Raw genomic sequence first — 26,988 nt, 5'->3', positions numbered from 1 at the left:
GTTTTCTAAAGGTTTTTATATACAGTAAAAGCTCGTTAATTCGGATCTCACTGTACCGGGAAAATTGTCCGAATTATCCGAATGCCGAATTAATGAACGAACCAGAAAAACATTAAAATCACGTTGGAGAAGCACACCTTTATTTGCTGAAGCATTTTGTAATAGTCGTCTGCTTTTTCGCGCAGATTCCGGCTGACATTACAATTTTTCTTAACTCTTCTAAGTGGCCAACCGCTCGAAAACTGTCGGAACTGCTCAGGCAAACGTCCTCCAATACTATCAAAAGCGCCTCCGAGAGTTCTCGTGAGGTGCGATGAGGTCGCGGCTGCACCTCCTCGCATGACTCTTCGTCAGAATCATGGTCTTTCTGGGCGCCCGTGACATCATTAATAATTTCTTCATCGGTCAAGAGACCAGCATTTGTTCGAATTAAGCGGTGCGGGGCCGAATTCTGACGAATTAACGAAGGTTTGGTCCCATAGACTAGCATGCGCTTTGGCCGGGACCAATAGAGCCGTCCGAATTATCCGAATTTCCGAATTAACGGGTGTCGAATTAACGAGCTTTAACTGTATCATAGTTGTAAAAAAAAATATCAAAATCAAAATTTTTGTCAAGTTGCCGAAAAAAAATGATTAAAAAGGAGTTGTGTTTGTCAAACCACCGGCAGTAGAAAAAAATTAGAATATGCATTTTGTAGGGGAACATTTCAAAAACACGCCCTAGAAAAAATGTCGACTTGCGCGGAAACGTTTGTCAGATATAAAAAAAAATGCTAGCATGCACGGTGCTCGTGTCATGCGGTGAAGCCCAACCTCCAGTTCAAAGTGTGCAATTTCGGGTGGTTTCCTGGAATAAACCAGGTGGTTTCTCATTATCAGAGGCACCAATTTGCCCCCACATAACGTAAAAACATTATGTCAATGGCTGACTTTTCATTTACAGCGAGCACAATATTTGGGACTAGCACGCGATGCGGAAAAAAAACATGCATGAAGTTGAAAACGGAACGCCGTGGCTGATGCTTGTTGCCGTTCACGGAAAACATAAAGCTGAGCTTTATTATCATCTTCTTATCGCAATTGTAGCCTTGCTCGCAAAAATGAGGTATGATGAGCTAGAATCGTGCCCTGCGATCTTTGGCCGAGTAGCAGTTGCGCGATGAAAAAGATCAGATCAACGAGCCTCCTCTATTGCAGCGCCACCTAACATTTTTCAAATGAAACAGTACAAAAACTTCTCGGAGACTCCGTCCGAATAGACAGTTCAACTAAGCAGAAACATTAAACACCCGGGTATACCCTCGCATGGAAACGAAACTGGAAGGCGAATAGCTGGCAGTGTAAGGCCGGTTTGAAGCGCTGTCCTTGGCGGAACAGATATCTGGCGACTGGGTGTGATCTTTTGACTTGCATCTGGAGTTCTTATCGCAGAAATCAGGTTAGGGTGGGGGAAATCAGGAGCGCCGTGCTTTGTTCGAGGATCAGTCGCGGACTCTCCAGGCGCCATGGCAGGTAGCCTTGAAGTTGGGTAACTGCGTAGTAGCGCTAAATATGAACTTCGGGATGCAGAAACGAAACCGAAACTGTTGTAAACTGTTTGCGAATGGTCCTGGGGTAAGTAGAACTACCACAGTACTTAGAACAACATGCGCAAAGGCAATAAAACTGCCTAAAATCATAAAGTAGCTTTGCAACCAGGCACTGCTTGACATTTTCAGACGACTTCTGGGATTATTACTGTCAGAGCGCGAACCGGACGATTGAAAATCGTTTGCTCGTTCACCATTCACGCTCTGATAGCAAAAAACGAACGCTGGTGCAGAGTAATTACGAGTGGCACACATTCTTCGTTGGTAGCGGTGACGCGCGATGACCACGCCCCTTTTCCACACCCAGGTGATTCAAAAGAGTGTCAAAAATCACATTTCCGTTGCAAAAATGAAAACAAAACTGATTTTGAAAGGCCATTTTCTGATCTAACTCCGAACAGCTTTACTTGTTCGAGAAACACGTGGAACGCTATGAACAGGCGCTCCCAAAAGTATCAATCAAATTGATCTATTTTGATAGGCGCGGTAGCGAAAAGTTAAATGTGTTCTAGTCTTTATTACGCTAGGAAATATGCATAAGTTATCCCAGTACCAATTTTCCACTTTCCCCTCTAATAACTGTGTTGTTCTTGCTAGGGAACTTGGTTGGCAAGAGTGTCCTAAGTGGTCAGTGCGTAGATGGGACCATTGGCTTGGTTTTAGGACTGTGCGTGGCACAATTCCCTCATCATTGTTGTGCAGTTTTGTGCAGTGTATAATATGCCTGTAAATTTGTTAAGGAGTATTTTGATGCGGTTTTACTGGGCATATAGTACCTTACTTTGTAAAGTGATTGTACAGAGGTATTGTCCACCTGCCAAACTTACGTTATTAATGCAATGCAAATAAAAAAGGCTGTGGCTAGCATTCCGTCCAAACGGAACGATATAAAAGTGCTAAAGTTCCGTCCAGACGGAACGGAGCGCTAAGGGTTATCCTTCCGTCCAGACGGAATACAACTGAGAGCTTAGCGTTCCGTCTAGACGGAGCCGGCGTGAAAATTTATACAGTTCCGTCCAGACGGAAGCAAAACCGGCTGATTAGACGCAATGTTCAGTCTTCAGATTTGGTGTAGAGGTTGCGCCTCGGATAATTGCGCTGCTGTACTGGGTTCGATTCCCCCCGGACATGCTTTTTTTTTTGCGTGGTTGCGCCAGTGTTTTGTAACAGATAACTTCGCGCCAACTTTACAATTGATGCGGTGAGAGCAGTTGGCCTTGATTTTGCATTCAACCGACCGCTCCGCTACCGCTCACTAGAGCCAAGGCCGACGTACCCATCGCCAGAGTTCCAATCATCTGTAGTTCGTAATGGGGATCACTAATTAACGGTTATTCCATCTGGACGGAAGGATAACCCTTAGCGCTCCCTTCCGTCTGGATGGAACTTTAGCACTTTTATATCGTTCCGTCTGGACAGAACGCTAGCCACAGCCAATAAAAAATTTTGGAACTTCTATGGGGTTTCCATTGTGGTAGTGTTCTGGGTTTGTATCTATGTGCATGTTGTATCACACAAGGAGGAACTAGCAGCCTTTAACTGTCATGCTCCCCCTTTTTTTTAAAAAAAAAGCCATCCCGGATGGCTTTAGGAAAGAGCCTTGAATCGTCGCTGCTCATATTCACAAGATACACATTGTGATAGGCTACCAGTACCTGAACATTTATAGGAGTGTCTTTTTGAACAGGTGTCACAAAAATTGGTGGCTTTTGGGAACATTTGTGCTGCACATGAATTTTGGTGCAAGCCTTCATTCTGAACCTCAATAAACCCTAATGCAAATGCCATGCTACTCCACTACATTTCTTACAGCTTTTGATTCAGATGTTTGTCGAATCGAATGATTGAGAAGGCAATTAGGGTGGTTAAATTCTTTTTCACACAGCCTTCACAGAACTTTTGGATAAATAATAATGCCTATGAAATAGTAGTTTATGTTAGAGAGGGTGCCGATAGCATGATTGGAATGTGCTAAGGCGTTGCGCTGCTGAGCACGAGGTCGCGGGTTCGATTCCCGGCCGCGGCGGCCGCTTTTCTGATGGAGGCGAAAAGCAAAAACGCCCGTGTGTACGAGATTTCGGCGCACGTTAAAGATCCCCAGGTGGTCAAAATTAATCCGGAGCCCTCCACTACGGCGTGCCTCATCGCCTGCGTTGCGTCGGCGCGTTAAACCCCACAATCAATCAATCAATCAATGATTGGAATGTGTCCTGAGCCCAGTCTGTCACAAGATGTTTTACGAGGATGACACGTGCTAACCTTGTGCATTGTCCTGCTACCCTTGCATGGAAGCCGCCGAAAGCTGAGGAGAGGGCCATACCCCCCGTACTTGTCCAACTGGTAAGTGGCTGAAGGCAAATATAGGCCAGGCCTCACTTCTTGAGCACGTTCACCTTTGGAGGGCTTTTATTCTAGTGGCCACATTGGCTACTTGTTTGTATCTTTCATGTTAGGGCACTTCAGCACACATACTTCAACTTCTTCAGTTGCTCACATCAACCTGCTGCTGAGTGTTCAGCTGCTGTTAACTGTAAAAAAGTGGCTTGCCATAGGTGCCCATACAGTTAAACCTCGATGTAACGAAGTCGGTAAAATTCAAAATTTACTTCGTTACATTGAAATTTCACTACATTGAAATTCGCGGTTATAATGAATGTTCATCCCATGAAGCGTTTTCTGCAAAAGAAAACGTGCTGCACATAAACGGCTGGCGCACTGTTTCTGTTTCTGTCGGAGCTTAATCGTCTACGCGGGCATCATCAGCGTGAACCGCATGGAGCGTTTTCTCCCCGCAAAAACACGCCCTGCAAGCCACAGGCGTGCTGACGCAGCCGCGGAGACTGCCCGCGCGATGTGGGTATAGCTCCAGCGACCGCTTCTAACCGCTCGCTGAGACGCAACTCGAGGGGCAAACGATGGATAATGTGGGGGAAATTTTCACTGTAAAACGTCATACGCGCCGCTTATGAAAGCGCCCATCAAATATTTTCCGTGGCGGTAAGCCTAATCGTCTGGCCAGCCGGCATCTCCGAGCGCTTCGAAGCTCCCGCCATAGGGTGCACGCCTCCCCATTGGCGAAACTGGTCAGGCTCCTCCCACTGCCGCGTGCAGCGCAAGTGACTTCCTGGCTGAGGCAGAAGCCGCCGCCGGCGCGCAATCGCGGATGCGGGTGGGAAAAAAAACGCGCGCGCAAGGCTCATACAGATTCACAAATGCTTGCTGGAACGATGAAACCCAACAAGCATGAGCGAACTCGAACGAAGGGCAAAGCGGTGGCAGCCCTGCCAGAGGCGATTAGGCTTACCACCACAGAGGATATTTGATGGGCGCTTTCGTAAGCGGCGCATACGTATGACATTCTACTGTGAAAATTTCGCCCACGTTATCGGCTTTTTTTTTCTCGTGTGACCCCATCATTTGCCCCTCGAGTTGCGTTTCAGCGAGCGGTTAGAAGCGGTCGTTGGAGCTATACCCACATCGCGCAGGTGGTCTCCGCGGCTGCGTCAGCACGCCTGTGGCTTGCAGGGTGCGTTTTGCGTTTTTGCGGGGAGGAAACGCTCCATGCGGTTCACGCTGATGCTTCCGTAGACGATTAAGCTCTGACAGAAACAGAAACAGTGCGCCAGCCATGTATGCACGCCACGCAGTTTGTAGGCAAGGGGCTCGCTCAGAGACTCCGTGGCTCGCGGCATCCACGGCATTGGGCCCGTGTTGCCGTTCGCATTTTATTGAGACCTATTTCGGCGCTTGCGTTTCGTGGCTAGTTCTCTACAAAACTTTGTTACATTGAAATTCCGGCAAACGGGACTTCTTGAAATACATGGTGAGAAATGGGAAATACATGGTGTGCATACACTTGAAGTTACGAAAAATTCCGTGGTTCGTTACATCGAGGGTTTCGTTACATTGAAGTTCGTTCCATCGAGGTTTAACTGGGTTCCAATGAGAATCTGAAACCCAGATAGCATGACTCTGTTCTTTGAAAACTTCTTTCTGCTTGTACAGTACTCTTGGTACTTCGACCCATGACCAGTAAAATCTGTCTGAATTGAGCAACAAATCCAGATAACCAAGGTCGAAGTACTTTGTTTTATATCCTAGTGGATCTCTAAACAGGGTTGAAGGAAGTTGTGGAATCTCATTTGCCAAAAAATTGCTGGCCACTGCTCCACTGTACTGAAACCATTATGCACTAGGTTTTCTTCGAGTACCAGCTGTTTTTTAAAATCTTGCTGCATGATAGCTGGGAATCCCTGAATATTTAATTAGACTTTATTTCTACTGATGGTTAAAAAGTAAGAAGGGGCACAATAAAAAACATAACTCTTTTTAGACAGGGAGCATTTGAAACGTTGAAGTAAAGTTTTTTTATTGCACCCCTTTTTCCTATATATATATATATATATAATAGAAACTGTCAGCTGCTGAAATTGGATATTTGCACAATCGTCAGCTATGCCACCTGACTGCTGTCAAGATTACTGAGTAGCATGCAAGCCAACTTTATGCCCTACAGATGCTCTTTGCACCTTCTCCTAGGCACCATGATTGCACAGCAGCTGTTTGCCTTTTATAGAGCCCAGTATGCTTCGTGTGCAGTCACGTGGTGTACTATTCTATGTCAAAGAAAAAATGGTATGTAAATGGGAGAAAGAAATGCCACCTCTGAATACCTATTTTTTAAACGAAGCACCGTTTATAATCAAACAAAATCCTGAGATGAGGTATCTTCACTTAAAAAGAGTTGTCCTTGGATTAGTCATCTGTGCATACAGCAGCTTCACTGAATATGGCTGTTAGGATGTCGTCATTATTAGGACATTATCTAAGTGGTTTTTACAAGCGCATCACCTTAATACCGCGTACAGTTGTAGAGTACATGAGGAGCTAAACTTGGGACCTTGGGGTTAGAAGCAGGATGCTTCGGCCACTGGGCCACCACTGAAGGGCAAACTTTTTATTATGTTCTTGCGAAAAAACACCCTTAGTACTAGTTCCACCCTCTAGCGCTTCATAGCCAAGTCAAGCTGTGGTGTGAAGCTCCAGTTACTAATAGCAACGTGTTCACTTTCAAATGAGCTGGTGCAAGCTGGTTAAATTGAATGTTTTTAGCCAAAGTAGTAGGTAGAGAGAAGTAAAATAGGTGTGTTGCAAAGCTTTGATAAGCGGTGTGTGCATGCAGCCACATTGAAAGTATGGATCAAAAGCGGTTGTGCATGTCCAGTAGTAACGAGCCAGCAGTGCCCGACATCCTTTTTTTTTCTGTGTAGAGGAACTGAGTGTGTTGTTGCATGGCAGGCGGAGGATCCTTTCCTTACCGGTCCCTCTGAGCCGCGGGACCTCTGGTGGAGGGAGCAAGCTCGTCGAAATGGAGACACCGGGCGCTCGTTGGTGAGGGCCCCTTTCTTTTCACTGCCTCAGGACCAGAATGTATTGTCATGCCAGCAAAGGGGCACTGGTGTTGGGCCAAAACAACTTCTCCTCTTCACGCAGTGAATAGGGAAATGATTCAAGGTACAGTGCTTACACATTACACCGTAGGTCCTTATGCATTTCCCTCCACACGCAGACAACAAAAAGGCCTGGCCCGACAAAAGTCTGCACAGAAACCACTTTTTTTCCTGTACTCCTTGCCACTTCCTGTCCTTGGTGTGATTTGAATGGGCAGGTATTGTAGGCGTTGTGGGCTTTTCTTTTTTTAAGCTCCTTTAGTTGGGGCCTAGGCTACTCAATAAGTTCAGTGGTCATCTTTTCTCGACTAAGCTTCACCTGTTGTAGTATATATCCATTTATGGTTCGCTTCATCCTGCCTTGAGCATCACAACCGGGATTAGCAAAGTAAAATATCTTTGGTGCAAGATAGGTTTTGAAGTGCCGTTACCACACTTTTAGCTCTTGAAATGTTTGTTTAAAAAATTTTTCTAAGCGTGTCCCATTCAGAAAAAAAAAAAAAATAAAACAATCAATTAAGTTCTGTTTTTCACTCAGTTTGGCTAATTGGACAGAAAAACCAGTGGGGCCAACTGAAATTTGTGCCCAGGTTATTTCAGAACCATGGAAGCCAGTCAAAACCAAACCGATTGGAACAACTCCAATATAGCTGACGCATTCGATTCGTAGCGGCAGCTGTGGCGTTCGAAGTGATTGAAGTGCTCGATTGTGGAAGTGGTTTCAGTTCTATTTGCAGCTGGACAGGCGTTAGTTCCAGCAGTTCCAGCAGAACTGAATCAATTCCATAATCTGCTGTTAACTGAATCATCTATGTCAATCATTTATGCGAGTTATCTTCCAAAGCAACCCTTGAAATCGGTATTGAAATTCCGGTCACAATTTGTTGATTACAACATTCATTATCAGTGTAAAGGCTGCACTACAGTAATTAAATTGCTTCATGGGCAGTCTTTCTTCAAATATTATCCAATAGCAAGTTCTGGTGCAATTTTATTGTGGTACATCCAGAAGTGACACTGGAGGAGAAAAAAATGAGTGTGGCGGTACCAACAATATTAGAAAGTTATACACGAAGGTTTTCGCTGCCTGGCATGAGTGATCGAAAGCTACAGAACAAATGCAGCGGCAAATCAGTATTGTAAAGTAGCTCCAGCATGCAGCAGTGAACATAACAAAATGTTTACCACTTAGCACTTCGCTGCAGTGTTTCGAAAGTTTTAGATACAAACCTTGTCTGCAAACCACTAAAATGCGACTGGATAATTTAATTTACCTTTCTCAAGGTATGCTTAAAACTTTAAAAAATTTGGCTGCCCAGCAAAGGTTTTGCATGCAAGACCAAAAAAGTTATGAGGTGAGGGGTTGAATTTTTTTTATTCGTAAATCACCTTACAGACATAGCATTACTGTGTAGAGCCACGCAAAACCTAGGATGTTCATTGGTTTATCCTGGAGCCACATAGGAATACCTCACATACCTTCAAGAAAGACGAATTAAATTAGCCCATCAAATGTCCGGGGGGGGGGGCTTCTCTGGTGGAGGTGAGAGGCGAAAAGCAAAAATGCCCGTGTGTACGAGATTTCGGCGCACGTTCAAGATCCCCAGGTGGTCAACATTAAGCCGGAGCCCTCCACTATGATATAGTATACTAGAAGGTAAGGTGTGTTGTGTGGGGGAGAAAAATCAATGGAGGGTGTGGGTCCCTTTTGCGATGAAAAAAATTGTATGGAGCAGCAGACATTTACCAGAGAACTCCTGTTGCAGCGAGCACCACCTACAAGTTTTTTAAATAAAAATAAAAGCTTTTTTACAGGTTTTATATATGAAATAAAGAAATAAGACTTTTTACCGCAATAAATAAGGATTCATTTAACGACCAAAACTTCTTAAACCAAATGGCAAACAGCGGCCGCCAGGGGCACTGCTTACAACAGGAGTACCTCGTTCATCGCAAAAGAGACCCACCCCCCCAATCGGCCCGAACAACGCACCTCTCTTCTAGTACACTGTAACTACAGCGTGCCTCATCACCTGTGTTGCGTCGGCATTTTAAACCCTCCAATCAGTCAATCAGCCAGTCAAATGTATTGTGGGTAATTTGAACCCACTGTTGTGGCTGAGTGGATAAGGCGTTGCAGTACTTTAAAAAAAAAAAAGTTATTCAACTTTTAGCCATGGTGGCTGTAATTGTGGTGGAAGGATAGAAATTGACTATATGCCATGATTTCGGCCCGAGTGCCGAAGTCGTCCAGGGATAACTTAATTGTAGCTGTGCACTAGAAGGTATTTATAGCCCAGGTCTAGCTGTGAAGCAAAGCCGCAACATTAAATAGCATGACCCAAATCCTGAAGTGGTCGCAAGTTAACCATAACCCAGCACTACAGTGCATTAAAAGGGGCCATAAAGACAAAATACAAGTTCGTTCTATTTGAAAGATTTGGTGTTTTATAGTCTCCCCCCCCCCCCCCCCCCCCCCCCTCCTCAGCAGCACTTATCCGGCAGCAAACGATGCTTCATGCACTGAAAAATTTAACATTATAGGCTACATTTTTATTCCCCTAAATCGTGTGTTTCGTGATGTTAGCGATAATGTTTTCTTTCAGAAAACGTGCCTGGGTCATTCTATGCCAAACGTCCCAGCCGTAAACTCGACCATCACGGATTTGTTCAGTAAAAATTGTGAGTCATCCTCGCATGACCCACAGTTCTCCCTCAAAGTGTTTTTGTCGCAAAATTTGTTCTTTCTGTAGTCGCCCTTTTATCTCCAGAATTTAAAGCGAAGTTACGTCCGTCAAAAAATTCATAAAAATAAAAAAAACACTTCTTTTTACTCTCCACCATTTTTTTTTGGACATCATGTTGAAAAATGCTGCTCTGTGCCGCATTTTTAAAATATGTTGGCTTTTTTTGCTGTGATTGCGTCATTCAGAAAATACGCGATGTTAAGCATCTTCAAACATCTCTAGCAAATACAAACACATTCTCTCAGCCAGTGAAGCAATTGTTTCTGTATTACACCATTGTGGACAATTGGTAAAGAATATATTCACACTGGAAAAAAGAGGAATGTGCAAGAAAACATTTGACAGAGAAATTCCTGTCTGGCCCATATTCACCCCAAAATTGCACATTCACCCCAAAATACGAGGCATTCGCTAGTACGAACGATTGCAGTTTAGTTCAGAAAGTTCAAATGGGCAGTTTTTGTTTTAGCAGAGAAAAAAAAATTTTCAATTTGTACACCGACACTACTTCAAGTTGTTCCACAGAGCGTCTTCTCTGCACGGCATGCGCCTGCCTGCATGAAAGACGTGCGAGCCAGCGGGTTTGCGCTGCAAGAATACATTTTTCCGCAATGGTATTTCGTAGCGTCAGAGCAGGAAATTCCTGTGTTGGTTGTAAAAGTACTACTGGGAGCTAGCGGTGGTGCGCCCATCTATGAGTACGCGTAACTCAATGGCTGGCTGGGTGTCAGATGTGCATTTCAAGTGTCGGTGTTTGTGATTCCCGCTAAAGCATACAAATAAATTCGTGTAACTCGATTACTCCGCCGGTATTCCGTAATGTTCGGAATACACAAAAGATACCACGTATAACATACCCTGATGCATTAAATGCCAGCCGTTGAGTTTACACGTGCTCATAGAATGGGCGCACCACTGCTAGCTAGTTCCACGTACTTTTCCCACCAACACGCGAATTATCCTTTTTCCCCGTTTTGACGCTACCAAATACCGTTGCACGAAAATGTATTCTTGCAACGCGAACCCGTGGATCGCGCGTCTTTCATCGAGGCAGGCACATGCCGTGCAGAGAAGACGCTCTGTGGAACAACGTCGTGAAATAGTGTCGGTGTAGAAATTCAAAGTTTTTTTTCTCTGCTAAAACAAACTGTTCTGATTAAACTTTATGAATTAAACTGCAATAGTTTGTACTAGTGAATGCCTTGTATTTGATATTTTTACGAGCGCAATAATGCTCAATTTTGAGGTGAATATGGGCCAGAAAGAAGATATTTCCAAGTTTGAGAAATGTTTTCTTGCACATTTCTCCTTTTTTTAGTGTCAGTATACTTTAACACGAAAGTGTTTTATGCCGGGATCCACCAAGATCTGCTTGATGTCATATCTGTCACGGAAATGACATCGCCAGAAAAACGCAGCTGCGCCAGGATTCGAGCCGGGTGCTCCGTTGCCTCAACGGGAGGTGCCAGACGCTTTACCGACTCCGCTACGAGCTGAAGCGCAGACAGCCCTGTGAATGTGCCATATATCTTTCCTATAACCTCCTCTATTTTGATGTTGCTGCCTTCTAACATAGGTGAAGCGAAGTAGTGCATCACGATGCTAATGAGCGCCCGACAGTTGGCGCCAGCTGAGCTCGTCGCAACGCAACCATCTGCCGTACACTCTCCACAGAGCAGGGACGCAGTGGTCGCAAATTTGCGAAAGGGACGCGCCAGCAGGTTGTCGCTCGCCAAGCACACCCACAAGACAGCCCGGCAAATCATGCTCTTTCGCTGCAGCGGACCGTGAGTTCACCAAAAGATTCGCTGGCAACCCGTTTGGTTTCGTTCGCAAGGATTGCGAGCGCGTGTGGTTTCATTCGGGTTTGCGCAGTGCTCTAGCGCGTGCAATCCAGTGCCTAATGTTATCTGACGGTGTCATACCAACGAAATATAAATAGCAATGTGCAAGTTAAAATCGATGCAGAATAAACATTCAACTGATCCTGTGAAGGCACATCTCACTTTCGCGTTTTATCAATTCCTATGAAAGAGGGATCAACCACACTTTTTTTGTCACCGATTGTCCATAATGGTGAAATACAGAAACAATTACTTAATTGGCTAAGCGAATGTGCTTGTATTCACTAAAAATGTTTAAAAATGCTCAACATCGTCTATTTTCGGAGTGGCTCAATTACAGCAAAAAAAAAGCAAAAATATTTTAAAAAGGCGGCGCAGAGCAGCCCAGGGCCTCAACATGATGTCCACGAAAAAATGGTGGCAATTGAAAAGGTTTTTTAATTAATTTTTTGACAGACCTAACTTTGCCCTAAATCCTGGAGATAAGCGCGGCTAGAAAAGTGAAATTTTTTTGGACCAAAACACTTTGAGGGAGCATTGTGGGCCATGCGAGGATGGCCCACAATTTTTACTGAACAAATCCATGATGCTCGACTTTGCAGCTTGGACGTTTGGCATGGAATGACTCACCTAACATCGGTATGTTGACTTTGGCTGCTGTGAATGGCGAAAGTCTTTTGTCATACATGGCGGCACAATACTGCTTGACGACTGCTGTCCTCATTTGCTCTGTTTCTGACCCGATTTGTACCTGTATTACTTTTGCTATAGTTGATAATAATTGTTAGTGAAAGATTGGGGGGTATGCTGAACAATATCGCTTCTGCCAGTTGGCCAATTTTGGGGCAGACAAGCGCAACTGGCCCGATGGCTGTGCAGCTTCAGCTGGCATAGTGCATGCTGTACGCATTGGTGCTTCAGTGTTCGTGTTCATTCGTAACTTTCATTGTTTACGTCCCCACCATTGTTACGGCTATAAAAATATTGTGCACAAAATTTAAGTGGAAATGTTTAATTTAGATTTTGTCAGCCTCAGCAAATCGCAATGAGCTACCCATAATGCATCATCAGGGTGTCACGTGCCTGTTCTCTAGTTTCTTCATTATACAGCTTATTTGCCTGAACTTTGTGTTAAATTTGGTGTCAGTGTTGCTCTAATGAGGCAGTCTTTCAAATAAACCAAACTTGCATTATGTCTTCATGGCCCAATTAATAGCCCAGGTCTAGCTGTGGCAGAAAGCCCCCATTTTTATAGCAGGGTATTTGCTGAGAAATGAACTTGGGCATGCAGGTTCCATTGATACTCAAATGTTTTGATAGGATATGTAAAGAAGTGCGAAGCAGTGAAAAGTAATATGGGCACATTGCTAAAGCACACAAAAGTTATGGTAAGCTGTGCGTGTAGCTTCTCTGCAAGCATGTATTCAAACCTCTTGCACGTGTCCAGTAGTAAAGAGCCGGCCATGCTCAATGTGTTGCTTCTCCTGCAGACAGGGGTCCAGTATCCTGTTGCGCGGCGGGTCGAGCTTCCCCAGAAGGCCCCTCCTGTACAGGACAACCGCCCACCCCAGAGCTGCCAGAACGCAGGCCAGGGCAACCTGGAGGTGAGGGCCCCTTTCTCTTTGATGCCATGGGATGAGCCGATACTTGCTCACTCCAACAAAGTGGCATGCGTGCGGAGCCAAAGCAACATCTCAAATTAGCACAGTGAAAAGCAATGCAGTTGCAAAATATACCACAGTGCCGTATGCATTGCCCAGCACACACATTGAAAACAGGCAAAAGCCCTGTCAAGTCTTCGCCAGACAACAGTGCGGCAGAGACAACCTGTTACAATGTTAGCTTATGTGCAGCGCCCTCACGCGGCACTGATGGTTTTGTGTTCAGCCGTGCAAGCCTGGCACAGCGGCGAGTGGCCGGTTTGTGAAAATAAACACAGTTCATTCTGGGCAAATGGCTCGGCATGTTCTCATGTCTTTCGCGGGCCTGATGGCCTACTGTTCGCGGTAGTCTCTTCCTACCGCTCGGCCATCCGTACTTCTACACACCTCACAACTGGCGACGAGGTTGAAAAAAAGTTAACGTGAGTCTTCGTTCCCCCACCGCTCTGCCATCGTTCACAATGCCAAGTTTCGGCAACCTCGAGCCATTCGAGGGGGGGGGGGGGGGGGGGGTGAGACGACTGGCCCTGTTACGTGGACCGGCTCCAAGCATTTTTCTTGGCCAATGATGTCGCCCCAGAGAAGTGTACTTCCGTATTCATCAGCTGCTGCGGCCAGAAAACGTATGCTTTGCTCCGAAATTTGGTCAAGCCCGCAAAGCCCAGTGACAAGACGTTGGAGGAGATTCTTTTAGTTCTTGGAAGCCATTACTGTCCGAAGCCATCTGCCGTCGTGCAGCATTTTCGTTTCAACTCGCGCGTTCGCGCGGAAGGGGAATCCGTCAGCAATTTCATCGCAGCACTAAAGAGCCTTTCCGCTGCAACTTTGGTGCTGAACTCGAAAACATGCTCCGCGACCGCATCGTATGTGGCATAAACAGCGCGGACGTCCAAACAAGACTGCTGGAAAAACCGGACCTCACCTTCGACATTGCCGTGCAGACCGCCCTGGCAATGGAAGCATCAAAAAAGGACGCAGGCGAGATAGCCCAAGCTAACACGAGCACCGCTTTCTCGACTCACCGTGTCTCGTCAGGCTCGGGGGGCGTCACCTGCTACCGCTGCGGGGACGGACACCTTGCATCGAAATGCAGGCATCTGTACTTCTAAAACAACTCAAGCAGAAGTTGTATGCCGACAGAGGGTCCCGGCAGGCCCCATCACTGCAGCCAGGTGATGACGTGTATGCGCGAAACTTCCACAGGGGGTACACCTTGGGTGCCTGCCAGTGTTGTGGACGTCACTCCATCATCAGCCAGTGTCCGTTTTGAAGATGGCACCTTGGGAAACCGACACAGCAACCACTTGCGCCTTGTGCCGACAGAAACACTGCTGACCTCTCCTGAAACTGCTATCGCTGCAGCTCCACCACAGCTGGAGCCGCCGCCTCTCCATGCACCAGCTGTTCCGGAAGTGCCTCATCAGGAACAGCCACCAGGAAATAGCTTCTCTGGGAGTAGCTGTGCCATGGACAGCGACGGGACTGTGCTCAATGGTGGTGTGCACGTGAACAGTGACTCTGTCGTGCCTACGCCTAGCACACCGAAGTTGCGACGTGGCACAAGGACTAGGAAACCAGTGCATAGGTACTCCCCATAGTCTTCCTCCTAAGAGGGAAGGAGTGTTACAATGTTAGCTTATGTGCAGCGCCCTCACGCAGCGCTGATGGTTTTGTGTTCAGCCGTGCAAGCCTGGCACAGCGGCGAGTGGCCGGTTTGTGAAAATAAACACAGTTCGTTCTGGGCAAACGGCTCAGCATGTTCTCATGTCTTTTGCGGGCCCGATGGCCTACTGTTCGCGGTAGTCTCTTCCTACCGCTCGGCCATCCGTACTTCTACACACCTCACACAACCTGTATCCTCCTTCCTTTCCCCTTCGTTTCCTGGATGGGATTTTAGCATGGAGCTATCCCTAGTGAAAATGTTCAACTGGGAATCCAACTGGTCCCAACTGGTCCCAGTTAAACTGGGCTATGGAACAATTCCCAGTTGGGACCAGTTGCAACTGGTCCCAACTGGGACTAGCTGGGAATCCCAGTTGGGACCAGTTGCAGCTGGTCCCAGTTGCAATAAATCCCAGTTGGGACCAGTTGAAACTGGTCCCAGTTGGGACCAGCTGCAAGTGGAATAGCTGGGAATGGCCGCAACTGGTCCCAACTAGGACCAGTTGCGGCCATTCTCACCTACTCCACTTGCAGCTGATCTCCGGCACTCCCCGTTCCACAATCATCTGCAGCGGGACGTTTCTCCCAACTGCACTTGACTGCGCAACCAGGTAGCACCAACAAATGGCACAAGGCAGCAGAGCTTCTTTGGTGTCATTTATTAAAACTGCATCAATATAGTTCCTCCTCATTGCTTCCTTGGCTCAGAACGATTTTTTCACTCTGCTTCGATGGTGTCCCCGTATCAGCAGGCGAGGGTGAGGTGGAAGAATGGCTTGCACTTGTTCTCAGCATCCGCCCCCTAGGCTCCGGTCTCTGAAAATGTGTAATTTGGCAATTTAGATATGCAGCACGACAACCTGACAAAATTACAATGCAAGGTGACCATAGAAGTAGAGGCGCTTTAACAATGCCATGAACATTTTCAGTTTTCAATGCGACCTCTTTGGCATGCACCTCCCAAGCACACAGTTTCATTACTGTAAACTTGTGTGTGTGTATGTACGCATGTATGTATGTGTGTGTGTGTACACACACACACACACAGTTCAAACCCCATTGATCCTCCCTTTGCTGAAAGGCTTCACACAGTGTCAATTACTGAACCCCTACACAAGTGTTGGAATTTCCTTTTGCAAATGCATAGCTGCATGGTGATTATTAAATCCAAGTCAACCAAAATTACCATCATACACAAAAAACACCACGCTTTTATGTGGCACAGACAGAGACTTAGCTGCTAAAGCATTAGCAAATTCAGAATTCCTCCGTCTGATTGAAGAGAAACGATTTTAGGCCCACAACCCTGGTCATTAGCATTACTTATCAGCTCCTGATTACCAGGTAGGAGAAAAAAGCCTTTAAGGCCTGCATCACGTTACTTTTGTTCACTGTAACCAGCAAACATCGCTGAAAAGTGTGAGATGTATAGCTGAAAGGAGAAAAATTACGAAGTGTAAGACTTCGTGCCCTCATGAAGGCCTCGAAACAGAAGCCGGTGACAGCAATTGGAAGTGGAGTTCAGGTTAATAATCCCTCTAACCAGACGTTATTTTTTGAGCTGCCATGTTCCTGCTTGCTTCCTTCTCTTGAGTTATGTGCACCTTATCCAAGCCCACTGTATTTCCTTGATGTCCACTTCTAAAATAATATAAGAAACATCAGAAAATTTATTTCCCCGCAGCTACGAAAAACTTCCGTTTTTGTGTAAACTGGCCTATGAGTAAACCAAGCGACTCATGATTAAACGCCATTTGACGAACTGGCCCTAAACTCCTTAGAATAGTGGTGACCTAGACGAGTCCTCCACAAAAACTTTACCCTAACTGCAATAAGCGCTACCAGGGCAAGTCAGCCGTTTTTGTTTCTTGTACTGATAGGTGCACAAGCAAGGCGTTCTAGGACATCGTTTCACTGTGCCACATCCACACATCAACCGCACCTAGAAGATAAAAACACACCATTCATTGCATTCAGTTTGACCTAACCACAACTTGCACGTGATGCAAAATTAATAAATTAAGGCAACCTTGAAAGCCGAAAGCACGAGTTATTTTTGATGTAGAACAGCAATGCTTTTTTATGCACAGAACAGGCAAGCTTAAAAAAATGTTTCTCCTTAGTTTATTATTAAAATAAATTTAGTTTTTCGAATATTATGGTAGTGCTGAGGACCGTGATCCAATGGACCACAATAGGCGCTTGATAGGGTATGTGCTCTCTGCTGCAAGGCACGTGTAAAAAAAAAACGCTTTGTCTAAAAGTACGTTGGACGTACCCGATACCCAGAGGCTAAAGAAAAGTATAGCGGGCTTGGCCAGTACAGGCTTGTCGGGCACATCTAAGGTGTTCTCTGAGCCACACGTACCAATTTTTGCTGTTGCACAATGCAGAGGGCCTTTACATTTGTCAGCTGACTTAAAATGACTGTGCACTGCAGAGAAGCTTTCTGGTTCCCTTTGTAAATGTAAGTCTGGTGCCATGGAGGAAGAGCCCCCCATGTGATCTGATGCGATTTACACTGGACGAGATTACCATAATGCAGGGGTGCCTAATGTAGAATAAATTCTGAACGGGACATCGGTCGCACGCTTGTTCATCACGTTGGGCGTCTTTTAGCAGCGCGATTCTGCGTCACTTCGTGTCGACGAGGTACTGATATCACCTCGAGCTTCTGAATGAAAGTCCTAGGTTTGAGTCCTCCTCCCCCCAATTTTTTAGACAACCAACATTGCTGCACCTTTTTCTGTCATTTTACAAGATGGACTGCAGTGCCATGTGTCATGCTGCTTTCATAACACGAAGCACTGCAACAATCACTTGCTTTTTGATGGCTGATGGGGATTGGTATTATTGAGTTATAGTCCACACAGCAAGAACAAAACATTTAAAATTCGGGAATTCAGCCAGTCATTCTGCTAGGGATTTGAACCTAGGACTTTTGTTCAGAACCTTGAGGCGGTACCTCGTTGCCACGAGCGGTACCTCGTCGCCACGGAATTGCGCTGCTAAGAGATGCCCAACAAGATGGACAATCATGCCACCAATCTCCGTGTATGGGATTGTACTACCTGTTCTATATCTGGCACCCCTGCAATACGGTAATTCCGTAAGGTGTAAATCGCATGGGATCACACGGGAGGCTCTTTCTGCGTGGCAGGTGATTTGCATTTACAGAGAAAACCACAAAGCTTCTCCGTAGTGCGCAGTCTTTCCAAGTCAGCTGTTGCATCGTACGACAGCAAAAATTAGTACAGTCGAACACGGATATATCGAACACGGGTATATCGAATTATTGTCTATATCGAACTCATAAATTATCCCCTTGAAAATTCTGTGTAAAAGTATAGGAATTCGTAAGTTTATATCGAACCGTATTTTTCCCGACATCGGGTATATCGAACGCCGCGGGGGCTGGTAGGTGCTCTTCGGCGGTCGCTGCACCCCCGATTGAGGTTGAGGAGGATGTGGAGGAATGCGCGGGCATGGCGAAGATCGGGTACAGGAGGCGACTCCTCGATAGGCTTTGGAACGGCAAGCGCTTGGAACGGCGTGAAGAAGGAGACCGTGGCCAACTGCTTCCGGAAGGCAGGCTTTGTGACGGCCGAACTTTCCGAAGCTTTCGAAGACGGCGACGACGACGACGAGTGCATGGGCGACACGTTTCATGAGTTGTCGTCCCTTTTCCCGGCTGCTGTTCCAGCCGGAGTGTCTGCCGACGACTTCGTGAACGCTGACACCAATGTTCAGGCTGTTTCGAGCCTCGGTGACGAGGATATTGTAGCTGTGGTCGCAGGAACCCAGGCCGATAGCTCGAGTGGTGAAGATCGTCCGGACGAGGTGGCGGCTACACGATCGTACTCCGCGGGTGAAGTGGCCGCTGCGTTCAGCTTGATTCGCCGTTATTGCGGCGACATGGAAGGAACTGGGCTGTCGCACCTGGACGGCCTCGAGAAGATTGAGACCAGCGTCTTTAATTTCATTTCCAGGACGAAGAAGCAGGCCAAGATCAGCAATTTTTTTTTTCACGGAAATAAAGCGTCCTGTTGCGTCGTGAGTGCGGAATTAGTTGTCATTCTTGAATGCGCCCATCGGTAAGTGATCGTTCGCCATAGGTGAGGTCTCAGAGCCCATATTTTTTATATCGAATTTTTCATATATCGAACTATTTCGCGATCCCCCTGGAGTTCGATATATCCGTGTTCGACTGTATATGCGAATCAGAATACGCCTGCGAGTGCGTCCGACAGGCCTGTGCTGGCATCCACAGGCCAAGCCCGTCGTACTTTTCTTTGCCCTCTGGGTATCGCGCACGTCCGACGTATCGTAAGATTTTATGGGTCAGCGTACGTCCGACGTATCGTTAGATTCTAGGATCGGCGTACGTCCGACGTACCTCTAGATACAGCGTCAAACAAACATACCTAGGACGTGTGGTTTGTGAAAATAAAATCAAAATAAAGTAACATTTAAGTCAACTTCATGAGCGGTCGCCGGTGCAATTAAGAACGAAAGCGCGTAGAAAACACGTTTGTTGAGCACAGTATATTTGTAGAACTAAAGTTCAAGCAGCAAGTACCACTTAAATGGTCAATTCATGATAGTCACGCACACAAAAAAAGAAAAAAAAACAGACACGTACCTGCACTGTCAAGAGTCCAGCCGAGGCAAAACCCTTTGTCCCTCAGTCTTATTCAACTTGCGATAGCTGCACCTTGCTGGGGAAAAATCCTTGAGGCCTCAAGCACAACTTGCTTGTTATAGAGCTTATGCATATAATCGAAATATTTAAACGTAGGCTATCAGAGAACAGTAGCGTTACCACGATTACTGCGATCACGTTTTACCTGTACGGCGCCATTTGCCTTTGTACGAAACTACAGAAACCGCACGACTAAAATTTTGAATAACTATGTCATTTAACATTTAATTAGCCCAACAAAATGTCAAAAATTACAGAATGCAATATTTTTTAGGTTTGTTTAAAATATAAATTGTACACCAGTTTGTTACTTGGATACACGATGATTGAACGCCTCTAAAACGGCTAACTCAACGTCGTAGTGGCGTATCAAAATGGACGCTACTGTGGCTCATAAACATGACGGAAAGAAAATATTTTCCTCCAGAAAATATTTTCCTCCATGCTCATAAATGTAGTTCATAAAAATCACACGTTGAAGGCAGTCTTAATGACGGGGTTTTTCTGCCACGGCCATTGTGGCCGCGGCATCTGCACTTTTGTCTGCTACCTGTTTCCAGCTGGCGTTCCTCGCGATTATGTTTGTATTCGCTTGTATGCCCGGTAAAAGCGCTCTTGCCTAATTTGCTTTCCCGCACATCAAGAAAAAAAATTTTCTGGCGCGTCGCAGGCGTCATGAAATCTCCCCACTATCCGAAACTCTAAATCCCTGCAGCGCGCCTCTCAGTTACCGTGCTCGCGAGACCGTCCTTCGCCGTAGCGACCGTCCCTCTCGCGGCCCTAGGACGGCCGTCTCGATCGCAAGCGCGCCCCTACATCATACGCGTCGACTGGGTGTTGCGGAGTTGTGCTGGAAGAAAAGTAGGTAATGGATGAGGACACAGGAGGAGAAGTTAAGAGGGATGATCATTTACAAAGCCGAGGGAGGAGAAAATATGCAACGGCAGGAAACGGTGAGAGAGTTCGGGCCACCCGCCGGTGCGCGAGAACGGCAATTTTACGACGTCTGATTTTGTTAATTAAGGGTACCTCGGGTTCAAAGCTGCTTTGTAAAAGCTTGCGCAAATTCAGAGGAAACAATGATCTGTAACTATATACATTGATTTTACATTCGATAAGCATGCCTACCACATGAGACCAGCTTAAGTCCAACTGGGACAAGTTGGCCCCTTTCAGATTCCCAGTTGGGACCATGCCTCCCAACTGGGACCAGTTGTCCCATTTCAACTTCCCAACTAGGACCAGTCGCCTCCCAACTGGGACCAGTTGCCCCCTTTCAGCTTCCCAACTGGGACCAATCGCCTACCAACTGGGACCAGTTAGTTCCCCACTGGGACCAGTTAATTCCCCACTGGGACCAGTTGATCCCAGTTAAGACCAGCTGAAAGATTTTCACTAGGGATTGTAGGCATTGTTGTGGTTGTTTTCTGAAGTTGCCTTAGTTGTGGCTGTTCTTCCAGCACTCCTGGGCTGACAGAAAAGTTGGCTTCACCCTACTGATTCAGCAGTTTAGCAGTCCTCTTTTCTTCAACTGAGCTCCGCTGTTTTCAGTGGCCATTCGGTTGGCATCATCCTGCTGATTTTCTTGTGGTTGGCATAAATTAAAGGCTGTGGCTGGCGTTCCGTCCATACGGAACGATGTACAAGTGCTAAAGTTCCGTCCAGATGGAACGGAGCGCTGCGGATTATCCTTCCGTCCAGACGGAATACAACTGAGAGCTTAGCATTCCGTCCAGACGGAGCCGGCGTGAAATTTGTACAGTTCCGTCCAGACGAAAGCAAAACTGGCTGATTCTCAGTCTTCAGTTTTCCATGCCGTATAAAAAAAAAAAAAATTTGGTGTAGAGGGTGTGCCTTGGATAATGGCACCCTTGTGCCGGGTTCGATTCCCCCAGGGCATTTTTCTTCTATTTTTTTGCATGTTTTGTAACAGCTAACTTCGTGCCCACTTTACAATTGACGCGGCAAAATCAGCTGGTCTTGATTTTGCACTCAACCAGCTGCTCCGCTACCGCTCACTATAGCCAAGGCCGACGTGTCCATCGCCAGAGTTCCGATCATCTGTAAATGGTGATTACTAATGAACGGTTATTCTGGCTAGTCAATGAGCGGAAGCAGTTCGTTCGGCTGGGTAAATATCAAGGAAGATTGCTCTCGCTGCTTGTTGTGAAGCGGGCGTGGTCGAGCTTGGCGGTTCATTTGACGGCCGATCATCTGTAGTCATTGGAAGTGATTATTAATCAAATGTGACTCTGGCTAGTTGTTACCGTGTTTGCGTTACTGTTTACCGTGTTACCAGAATCCGGAGTTTTAGCATAGTGTTAACGTGTTTACGCTACCGTTTACCATGTTTGCGGGAGTCGACTGTGCATGCGCGAGAGTTACCGTGAACGGTAACTTACCGGCACATGCTTTACCGTCGCCAGCGAGCTTCCTGAGCAGACGAAGTGTACCGTCGCGTATTGATTACACCAAATGCAGTGCGCTCAGGGCTGTATGCTTGGTACAGCCGATAAAAGTAATCTTAATACTTGATGCCATTTATTACGTGTTTCTTGTTAAGTAATGCTCAGGAAAGCGACAAACGATCAGATGCGCGAGCAAAATGGCCGTCCCTACTCGTGCTAAGCCTTGCCCACCTCAAATGGTTCCGATAAGTTTCTGAGCTCGCAAAGTGCTTTTAGGCCTCCAAAATTGTGCTGGGCAAGGTAGTTTAGGGTATTGAGTGATTACTACGCCATATTTTACTCATTTCTTGCCTAAATATTTAGCGCGGGGGCAAATTCTCTTTTACCTTGATTCTAACTTTACTCAGTAGATGGCGCCACCAACACGTTTTCTTTTTAAAGCTCTACAGGTGATGGCTACAGTATTCTCAAAACTACAGTTAGTGTGAATGCTTCACCCGAAAAGTGAAATATTCGAGTTACTTTAAACGAATGCAAATAGATATGAGCAACAAAATTATGCGTGATTTGCTTAGAAACTAGTTCATCAGAAGGATGGAAAGTTGGGCGAGTTGGTGTTGCGACATGGTGACTAAACAGCGCGGAAGACGAAACACAGAGAAGAGCAAAAACAGGACGAGCGCTGTTTTTTTTTTTTTTTTTTTTTTTTTTTTTTTTTTTTTTTTTAGTTCATCAGATGCCGCTACCTGCGCCACGGCGGCCGGAATACGCAAACCACAAACGGAGCGCTAAAACGTGTTTTACCGTTTTCAGCGGTAAACGGAAACTCCAGATTCCGGACGGTAACGCAAACACGGTAACGATATGCTAAAACTGCCTTATGTTTACCGCTGAAAACGGTGATTGTGGTGGAAGTAAAGAAAATGGCTATGTGTCACGATTTCGGCCCAAATGCCAAAATCCTCCGGTGGTGCTAAAGCATAGCCGCGCCTTACAGGGTATTTCTCAGTTCGGGTCAAACACCACCAAAACAAACTCATAGGAGGGCGCCGTTTTGTGGTGGTGATGACAATGCGGTAGGTCACCTTGCAGCAAGGAGGTCAACTTAGCCAAGCGAGAGCCACAGCCAATCTACGGTTGCCAATCCGTATCCATTATAGATCACGTTGTTATGGTGGCATAACGCGCTTGTGCATTGCTTGTGTGTTCGTCACGTGCGTTTGTTCAAGCCGACACGATTTCATGACAAGGAAGGCGAAGCGGAAGTTCCTTTCATTGGAGGAGAAGGCGCGGATCATCAGCAAAGCTTCAACCAGCAGAAAAAAAGGAGACATTGCAGCGGAATTTGTCATATCTAACAGCACGCTGTCCACAACTTTGAAATCAAAGGATGCAATAAGCAGTGCTCTTTCTTCAGGGACGTCCACCAAGCGCAAGAAGTTGATGCAAGGGGCACATGAGGATCTTGAGGAGGCATTGTTCAAGTGGTCCCTTGACATGCATGCAAAGAAAATGCCTATCAGCGGAAGCGTGCTGCAGCAAAAAGCACTGAACTAAGAGGTTCACAATAACGAAGCATCATCTGACGACGCGACTGATGCTCAAGAGGCATCGGCCTCGTCTTCTGAGGTGGATGTGAAGGGACCGTTTAATATTATTCGCAAATTCCTTGGAGCCCACGATGACGACGTAGCAATGCACCTGCTGACTGAGTGCGAGAATCGCACCACGACGCAGATGTCCGAAGGACGGAGGCAAACAAAGGTCGCTGACTTTTTTCGAAAATAAATGCCGTTTTTGAAGTGTGTAGTCAAATCTGAAAGTTCTTTGGGGCAGTCTTGAACCTGCATGATCCTACCTCAGTCGTGAGCCGGCGGGCTCGCATAAGTGCAAGCGGGCGCGGCTTGCTTGGCAAGGTCACATGCCGCTGTGCCCTGTCAGAAAATAAGATAACGAGCGCTGTTCCTGCCACAAGCGAGAGGGGAGAGGGGGTTCTGATGTCCTGGCAGCTATCTGCAAGTTATCAACTCGGTAGGTATGCTTTGTTGTACAGCAGTATGCCTGCAACTTCACCGCCCCCCCCCTCCTCTACCATAACGTGCGCTCTTTACTTGTGGGTAAAAGAGATAACCATTGGTACGTTTGTTATCCGAATAAACACCACATAATTTCACGTCACTCCTTTCTCTAAACGTTGTATTATGCTGTAATGTTACGGATAATGTACGGGGGCATTTTTCTTGCCCTTTGGTGATGTGTTGGGGCAGATTTCGCCACAACGAAATTTTCGCTTCAGCGAAATTTTTCGTGGGTCCAGTCAGTTTCGTTGTAGCGAGGTTCGACTGTATAATGAAAAGCAAAGCAGTGAAAGGTAATATGGGGGCATTGCTAAAGCATGCAAAAGCTGTGGTAAGTTGTGTGTGCAGCTTCTCTGCAAGCGTGTATTCAAAGCTCTTGCACATGACCAGTAGTAAACAGCCGGCCATGACCGATGTCGTCGTTTTCCTGCAGAGAGGCACTGAGCGTCCTGTTGCGGGACTGGCCCCGAACTCCATCCCGGGTGCCCAGAGTGCCCGTCCTGGCCAGGACAACCACCCAGAGCCGAACCACCTAATCGCAGGCCTAGGCTATCTGAAGGTGAGGGCCCCTTTGTCTTGGCTGCCTTATAATCGGTCGATATCCTCACTGTGTCGTACGTGCTGAGTCAAAGCAACCTATCTTCATGAAGTGAAAAGTAATGCAGTTGTGAAGGCCAGTAGCTGCATTATGCACCGCACCGCCCTACGCGTTGGCTCAGCACATGCGTCAGAAACGGGCAGATGTGCTGTCAAGTCTTGTCCAGCCGGAAGTCTGAACAGAGACAACCTTTTTTCTCCTTCCTTGTCCCATCATTTCCTAGATGCGATTTTAGTGTATTGTATAGGTTTTGTTAGCATTTCGGTTCTGAAGTTGCCGGAGTTGTCGCTGTTCTTCCAGCACTCCTGGGTTCACGTAAAAGTTACTTCGCCCGGCCGATTCAGCAGTTTAGCAGTCCGCTTTCCTTCAGCTGAGCTTCACTGGTTTTAATAGCCATTCGGTTGACTTCATCCTGCTGATCTCCTTGTAGGTCCCACATATGAAACACAAATTCCCGGCAGAAATTTGTGGTTCTGGATAGGTTGTGAAATGTCATTGCTACCTTGCTTTTGGCTAACGCAAAGTTATTTTCCTGAATATTTAGAAGGAAAATCTTTTGTGTGTCATAGAAAATATGAGGTTTGTGTGTAAGTTCTTAATGTGCAATTAAGGGCATTTGCCTGCCATTAAGGCTGCTTTAATTGCTGGTTCTCATGTATAAAAGTTCAGTTGCCGATTCTAGTTCATGTGCAAGGTGTTTTTCTGCTTGTGCTTTTTGCCAATAGCTTTTCGTAGGGGTATGAACGTTTGATTTTCTACTTCATCTGGATGATGTCTGTGGGGGGAATTATATCTTAAGCTTTTTCAATTATTGGACTCGCGGTGGCCAAAAACACCAAATGTGTGAATGTTTTATTATGTTTAAAAAATTCAGTACCGTATTTTCCGGTGTATAAGACGCAGTTTTTTCCAAAATTTTCGGCAGTGGGTCTTATACAACGGTGCATCTCATATGTATTTATTCTTTTTTAATTTTGGCAGATGCTGATAGGACTAGTGTTAATGCTGATTGAAAATCATTTGTCGAGCGCAGAAGTGTGGCTTTCTTAGTCCAGAATGCCACGAGCCAGCGCAGCAGCATGGGCGCAAGCAATGGGGCATTCCTCGTCTTCACACCGCGAGCTGGCTAGCTCATCAATCTTCAACAGCTCAGTGCAAATGACATGTACATGCACAGCCAACCCTGTCAAAACTAGAGTTCCACAACAAAAAAATTCATCGAAAATCAAGACCGCAAAAATTAGACGCATCGCTGTGCTAATTCTTGCGACACGGAGGCCGCACAAGCGGCGCGAATTTTGAAAGGTGCAAGCAGTGAGCTAAAAAGGCGAAAGATGGCGACAGTTTTGCTGCTCCCGACCAGTTCGGCGCTCACTGAGGCCAAGGCTGCCCCAGCAAGTCAAGCAAACGTCGCCATTTGCAGCATTGTGTGGTTCGTTCGCTTCGTTGACGTTCACCGTTCACCTGCACTATGCCGCCTACAAAGCAAAAAAGCTATACAGCGAAGTTTAAGCTGGCTGCCGTGGAATACGCTACGGAGCACGGAAATTGGGCAGCAGGTCGTCATTTCGACGTCGCGGAAAAGGTGGTCCGTGCATGGCGGCAGTGTACCAACTAAGGCAGTGTACCATTAAAGGCCAACTGCACTCAAATTTCACCCTGGCTAAATGCCTTCGAAATGTGTAGTAGGTACCATGAGAACTACTGCGACGCGACCGGTAGCTCTGTGCAATGCGTGGTTATTCAGGTTCAGGCATTCAAAATAACGCCCTTGCAGACAACAAAGCACCTGCCGGCGTGTCGCGCAAATAGCCATTTAGCGGAAGTGACATGCCAGCCATCCAGGCCGATCGGCCTGCCTCGCAGCGGGAGAATCCAGGAAACTCGTATTTCGCGCCGGTATGCCTGGCTTTCATGGCTCCGAAGAGGCTTCGTTAACTGTACAGTTCTCTCCTTTTCGAGTTTCATTGCGACATCATGCCTACGCGGTGTGCTGCTGTCGGAGTGCGCGAATAGTGTCGTGCTTGACGGACAAGCGCTCGCTTTTCCGCGCGCCTCCCACACCCCCGCACGCGCGCACTCACACACTCCTCCTGGCTGGCTGATCCGGCCGCGTCGGCCGGTCCGCACAGCTCGCGCCGACGGCTGATACGTCACTTCCGCCTGCCCGTAATGGCCGCGTTTTGCCCAGTTTCGGTTTCAAAATCGTTGATTTTTGCTGGTTGCTTGCGGCATAATTACGCACAT

At 46.6% G+C, this 26,988-nt stretch overlaps 1 protein-coding gene and 1 long non-coding RNA gene across 7 annotated transcripts in view; one reads left to right on the top strand and one right to left on the bottom strand.

The window, feature by feature from the left end:
• LOC144139582 (uncharacterized) overlaps positions 1–26,988 on the top strand; it is a 141,496-nt gene that overhangs the window by 25,909 nt on the left and 88,599 nt on the right. For 5 of the 6 annotated variants that reach the window (XM_077671893.1, XM_077671910.1, XM_077671913.1 and 2 more), the window contains 4 exons: positions 3,884–3,931; positions 6,890–6,982; positions 13,123–13,236; positions 24,577–24,702. In XM_077671893.1, coding sequence (XP_077528019.1) covers positions 3,884–3,931; positions 6,890–6,982; positions 13,123–13,236; positions 24,577–24,702 — 381 coding nt within the window. The remainder of the gene's footprint in view (positions 1–3,883; positions 3,932–6,889; positions 6,983–13,122; positions 13,237–24,576; positions 24,703–26,988) is intronic. The other variant, XM_077671905.1, reaches the window with a different exon arrangement.
• LOC144167375 (uncharacterized) lies at positions 15,600–19,815 on the bottom strand. The gene is made up of 2 exons (XR_013321977.1): positions 19,598–19,815; positions 15,600–15,771 (listed from the first exon to the last, which is right to left on the bottom strand). It is a non-coding gene; the product is annotated as an uncharacterized LOC144167375 (long non-coding RNA).

Source organism: Haemaphysalis longicornis, unplaced genomic scaffold, assembly GCF_048455015.1.
Source record: "Haemaphysalis longicornis isolate Haplotype H1 unplaced genomic scaffold, Haemaphysalis longicornis Haplotype H1 scaffold_1, whole genome shotgun sequence".
Lineage (NCBI taxonomy): Eukaryota > Metazoa > Arthropoda > Arachnida > Ixodida > Ixodidae > Haemaphysalis > Haemaphysalis longicornis.
This window is presented reverse-complemented; position numbering and strand designations above follow the sequence as displayed.